Raw genomic sequence first — 5,737 nt, 5'->3', positions numbered from 1 at the left:
ACAGGACACTGCCAACACTATCTACACTGACAGTCAGAGCGCATTGGCAGTTGCGAGGAACCCAGTTTTTCATGCTCGCACAAAGCACATTGAGGTGCATTACCACTATGTCAGGGAGAGGCTCTCAGCAAGAGAGATCAGTTTGGCTTATGTGCCAACACAGGACAACCTTGCAGATCTTTTCACAAAGGCATTGTCTCGTGAGAAGCTTGAAGCTTTCCACAAAGCTTTGGGCTTACTCCCCTTTGTGGACTGATCCTGTCCTCAGGGCATGGCACTTCCCTTTACTCATGTGCCAGCTCTCGTTCACCGCATCACTCCAGGGGGGATTTGTTACCATATACATGTGGTAGTGATGTGTGTGAACACACTAGGACCGCCGGGGCATTTTTTTCCTCTTTAGGAGGTTTTTCCCCCATGGATTGTATATACGCCCATCACTCTAGGGCTATCATCTTTCCATTGCACACTAAGTAACACACTCTCTATTGTGTGCCTTGAGCTTCCTTCGTCTTCTCCAAGCTGTGTGTGTTTCTCTGCAATCCTAATTCCAACAAAAATGTTGTATTTGCAAAGCTTACTCCATCGAAAATGGAAACGTTGGCTTAGAAAGACGATATTTGGGAGGAAGAGACGAGTCCTAATCCAAGTTTACTCCATTCACAGCGTTGAATAAAACAGTGTGATGTCCCTCATGCAAAAGCTCTCTTTTTTTTTTTTTGCCATACTCACAATTATAAGTTGAGGGACTTAATATTAACTCGAAAAGAATACAAATTTCCTCAAGCACTACATGTGCCTTGAGGGGCTAGGGTTCCATCAAAGGCTTGTACACAGAATAAGATACTCTTACCCTCTTGAGCATTCTAAGTAGCTCATTGCAGACCTCCATTCTTCCCCCTTGTCAGTTGCCCCTCTTGCTCCTATGCCATGCATGAGCTCAGTGCTCTGATGCACAATATCGTCAACATGAGCTACATCTAGTTTGCCCTCAAAACTCGAAGGTTCCTAGTCCTCCAGATCTTGTTCAAGTAACAATATTTGACAATTTGTGTGCACGCCAAAACAGTCTCGCTCTTAATACGTTGGAAGATATGCATGAATGGGCCGGTTCCAAAGAAATGGCCGCACGGGCAAGTGTGAAACCAGCCAATTATTGAATGGACTATATGACCTTTTGCAGGTCTTCAAAGTCAAGTCCTTGTCGCAAATCTGCAGAAATGGCTTGGCTTGGAAATTATGAGATTGGAAGCCTCTTCCTGCCAGAGAGAGCCTCCGGTAGGCAATTGGCAGTGTTGGCGTTACCCGTGGTGCCGCTTCTTGCCGAGGTAGCACTCACCTGCATCATTTGCAGGGGTTACCTCAGCAAGCTAGACAAGACGCAATGCATTCCCACCTCCATCAAGAGCATTCTGCTCGTCAATGCTTTCCTCACGTTTATTCTACTGTGTAACACGCTCGCAGAGGGCGCTATTATGAGCTTCACAATTCAGGTAGAGAGTCTGCTGTTGGAGTACGGCGGCAGCTGGTTGCAGAGGCGGGCAGATGAGTGGGGGGCGGCTGCCAAGGCGGGGGACAATGTGCTAGATCGGACCACGCAGGGGCTTGTGTGGGTCGTTGTGGTGGTATATGTGAGCGCTGTATCCTTTGTAGCGCTGCGTGTGAAGGGCTGCGAGAATGGCTCATCGACATGGAGCTTGCAAGCGTATTGGAAGATCATGAGTGTGGTGGTGTATAGAAGCAAATGGGTGGCCGTCTGCTTTCTCTTGATCTTCTCCGGTTGAGGCTTCCTGCTGCAAGAACCCAGCCATGTCTTTGTGCACAGCCATGTCTTTGTGCACTACCGTGGCCGTCACTCTGATGGTGATAGTAATGCGCAGGGGGTTTCTCACGGCGCCGCCCAGATCTTTCCCTTTCTGCTTGAAAGCTTGGATATGGTGCGAGACTGTAGGTGGAAGGCTGCCCGCTCCATGCTGCTGCTGCAGGTCCTCGTCTCCCTCTACAGCATCGCTGCCCGCGTTGCCCTTCACGTCTCTTGCAAGCGTTTCTCTCTATCTTTACCTCGGGAGTATTTTACCCCTTTGTTGTCCAATGTGCAAGAGCACTAGGCACTTGTGACTTCACCCCTTTCATTTTCCAATGTATTAAATAATTTTTTTGGAACATTTTCACTTATGATGCCTTTGAGCGCCTCTTGATTCACACTGGCTTGGCTCATGTAAAGCTCAGTCGAAGTACATTACCTACGAAGGAAATTTTCCTTGTGAGTGATAATAGATTTAAGTTGTATATCTTATTTGTAGAAGACATTCTACATGTTTATCTTCTTTTAGCCTGCATATTTTTGCTACAACTTCTTTTGCACAGTAAATTTTTGCATTCTAGACTTTTTGAAGTCATTGTCCTTGCCTTTTTAGCAATGCTTTGTGCAATGGTGTGAATATAAACACAATGGTTTAGACATTAATATGGTTTGGAGCTTTGATTTTCTCCATACAACGTGGGCAGAACGTCCATGGCTACCAAAAGCCCACAGTCGTACCTTGCTTAAACCACCCAAAAAACAATATCACTAAAGTCTCCAACCTTCTAAAGATGCATACATGCACATCTACTAAATTAAACATGGCAAGAAATTGTGTGATGCATCCTTGTTGGCTTTCTCTAAGAGTAGAGAGCATTGATGGAGCTTCCATTGCATCTGCACACAGTCTTGCTTTGCCCAGCCTACTAGAAGTCACACTTGAACTCATGTATCACACAGCATAATTGGCAAAGTAAGAAAAACACATCATAAGTGACACGGTCCTCAACAATTTCAATACAAAGAAGGCACAAGCTTATCAAAGAATTGGTTATTCCTTTCTATGTAGCCGGGGTTAAAAGGGAGATTATAACATCTAGCACCATCAAGTTTTCCTTTAAGGTGTAGGGAGTAGTCGCTTACTAACCATTCCGGTTAATTATGCCGACCGGGGCCAAGATCCTTGATTGTAAAACTGCCTATAGTGCATGCACAAACATGAGGTGGCACCAGGCTAGAAAATGTGCAGCCAAGTGTGCCTGCACTCAAGGTCTCATGAAGCCATTAGTCCATGAGTTTTTTCTCAATACAAATTAGAATGGCTCTTTCACATCATCTCTCTCTCTCTCTCTCTCTCTCTCTCTCTCTCTCTCTCTCTCTCTCTCTCTCTCTCTCACACACACACAAAGATGGTCATCACTGGTAGCACCACGACCTACAATCAAACAAGTGAAAGGGTGACGGTGGCTTTCTACAACAATAAGAAAGTGATAAAATCATTAGGTTGAGTCTAACTAGAATTCTATAAGGTGAAGCATTGTTGGGGAATGTACTAGCATAAATTTTGAAATTTGCAACCTTTTTTAACTAAGTTCTCACGCATTTCACCGGTTTTTCATGTGTGTGGGTGTGTGTGTGTGTGTGTGTGTGTTTGATTGAAAAATCCCATCACTTAGAATCATATACTGAGAGAACTTAAATATTGTTTGTAATTATCATATGGTTACAACAAAGAAAAGTAGAACTTTTTAATATAAAAATTGTTACAAGATCCTTCGGTACATTAAAAAAATAGGAGCTTTAAGCCGGAACTCCTATCAGATGAAAGCAGGGATCTTTACCTGCCAACCAACCACAAGTACAATCAATTAGAATTAATTTGCATTAAATGGGTGACAGGTATATCAAGAAATCCCCACTGCTTGTTATCGCTGTCACACCCTGAAGCCCCACCCTACTCCTAGGTATATTTGACATTTTCTTTTGCTCGTCTATGTAGGTACGATCGATTACGGTCTATGAAATTTCGTACAAGTTTACAAGGTTTGGAAATGGCGTCTCTAATTGCTAATGGCTTGGTTTGATTATTCCCTTTGTGTGCTGCCATGAGCTTGTCCCGAATCCTTTGTACCTTGAATATATCACGAGTGACACTCATCCTAGCTGTCTGTCGGTACCCCTGTTTGTCATCAATGATTATGAGTTTAGCATTCTTTAGAGACTATACTATGCGTTGCTATAGGGGCAACCCTATCGTTATGGTATATAAGAAAGCATTCTAATCTATAAGTACCCTTGATTTTTTGAAAATTTCGACAGCATTTTGTTTGTAAAACCGTTTATTTTTCAAGAAAACCATATTCCAAACGAGACCAACATCTGTCCTTACAAGAAGTGTCTAATACACTAAATCATTGATCCATTCTTTTGCGAGGAGTTAATCATAAAGAAGAGAATATTTAAAGCCTTACGTGTTTACTTATAAACATTAGCTCTAAGGTTTTCTGTACCAGTTCTTGTATGTTGCCTTAGGGACAGCCTTTTTATGGTTTAAAATAAGTACATACTACGATCAATTTTGTGAAAAGTTTTGGCAGAATTTTGTATATTCTATCCTTCTTTTGCAAAAAAAATTGTCTTTACACAATGACATGGTCTTTACACAATGACATTGTCTTTATATGAGGTTATCCTAACTCCTCATGCAAAGTATTGATACCTCTTTATGCCCAATAGTACTTACAAGACAAACCGAGGAAAAAATAAAACTTTTTCTCTTATTATTTTTGGAAAAAAAAACTATACTCAAGGCTTTCAATATCAGTTCACCTGGTTGTTACTTGTAGTAGACATCTGAAGTGCTCCTTTTGCCTTTGGATGTTCAAGGTAGTGCTCTCCTTGAGACCGTTGCCTTGTCAAATAATTTTATATACAAAAATTAGTCGGACCACACATCCTTTTTAGTTTAGGTATACTATATACCTGTTTACATGCCCAATTGTTGCGTAACTGCGCTTATGAATGCATGCCATATGCACAAGTATGCAGAAAACCGGAGTGTGGATGTATTCTTTGCGCCTATTGCATGCTATTTACATGAATATGGGGTGTATCTGTTCAAAATTGTAATTGAAAACATGTTATTGCTATACTATGCATGTACATGTATGCATATCTTGCCAATGTTTACCTGGATTGCTCGCTCGTAGGCAAATCTTAGTTCTCCATCCGGAGATTTTAGTGTGTGATATCGTTCCTTTTTCATGTGTGTGCATACATCTGAGTACTTTATTTATGAGAAATCGTTAATGGAAGGTGAGTGGAGAATATAATCCTATGCTTTAAAAAACGTTATGTGAGAACATTGTATACAAAGGATGTTTTAAACTATATTATTGCTAATGTACCTTAACAGATAATTTGTACAAAAAGCGAATTTACCTCCTCTGTAATGTTTGCAGCCGGCGAATTGCCCTTGCGTGCAGGAGAAGGCAATGCCTTTGGGCTTGAAGGTGTAGCGATTGCGCAACCACAGCCGATATGCCGTGTCTTCTCGGGAGGATTGCCTATGGAAATTCCGTGTGTGTGCAGCTCTTGTGAGGAATACCGTGTGTGGCACTTTGTGAGGACTATGTGCATGCGGATATTGCCTTAGCACGCCTTGCAAAGCCTTTGTTTTATAGGGAGGCCCAGTTCGGTGCCTTAAAGGCGGTCGTTTGGCCATGCCAGCTGCAGCGAATTTGCGCCAAAGGTGGATACGGCACTTTTGTTATGTTGCATGCCACTTTTAGAAAGGTTGCAGTTTGCCAGTTGCTAAGCTTTAGAAAAAACGCCTTTTTTCTGTATATTATCTAGTTAACTTGGTGACTTTACAATAAGTAAGCAATGTTCCTTATTGTTCCATACCACTTGTTAGACTAGTAAGTGCCCCTG

At 42.1% G+C, this 5,737-nt stretch overlaps 1 protein-coding gene across 1 annotated transcript; it reads left to right on the top strand.

Annotated features, from left to right (window-relative positions):
• Positions 1–1,188: 1,188 nt before the first annotated feature.
• On the top strand, positions 1,189–2,192 carry LOC147443018 (uncharacterized). The gene has a single exon (XM_086529766.1). The coding sequence runs from the start codon at positions 1,221–1,223 to the stop codon at positions 1,782–1,784; it is 564 nt and encodes a 187-aa protein (XP_086385892.1). The 5' UTR covers positions 1,189–1,220; the 3' UTR covers positions 1,785–2,192.
• The last annotated feature ends 3,545 nt before the right edge of the window (positions 2,193–5,737 follow it).

Source organism: Adiantum capillus-veneris, chromosome 14 (genome assembly GCF_014529385.1).
Source record: "Adiantum capillus-veneris isolate H3 chromosome 14, ASM1452938v2, whole genome shotgun sequence".
NCBI classification, from domain to species: Eukaryota; Viridiplantae; Streptophyta; class Polypodiopsida; order Polypodiales; family Pteridaceae; genus Adiantum; species Adiantum capillus-veneris.
Note: the sequence above shows the minus strand (reverse complement) of the source record. Positions and strands in the feature narration are given on the sequence as shown.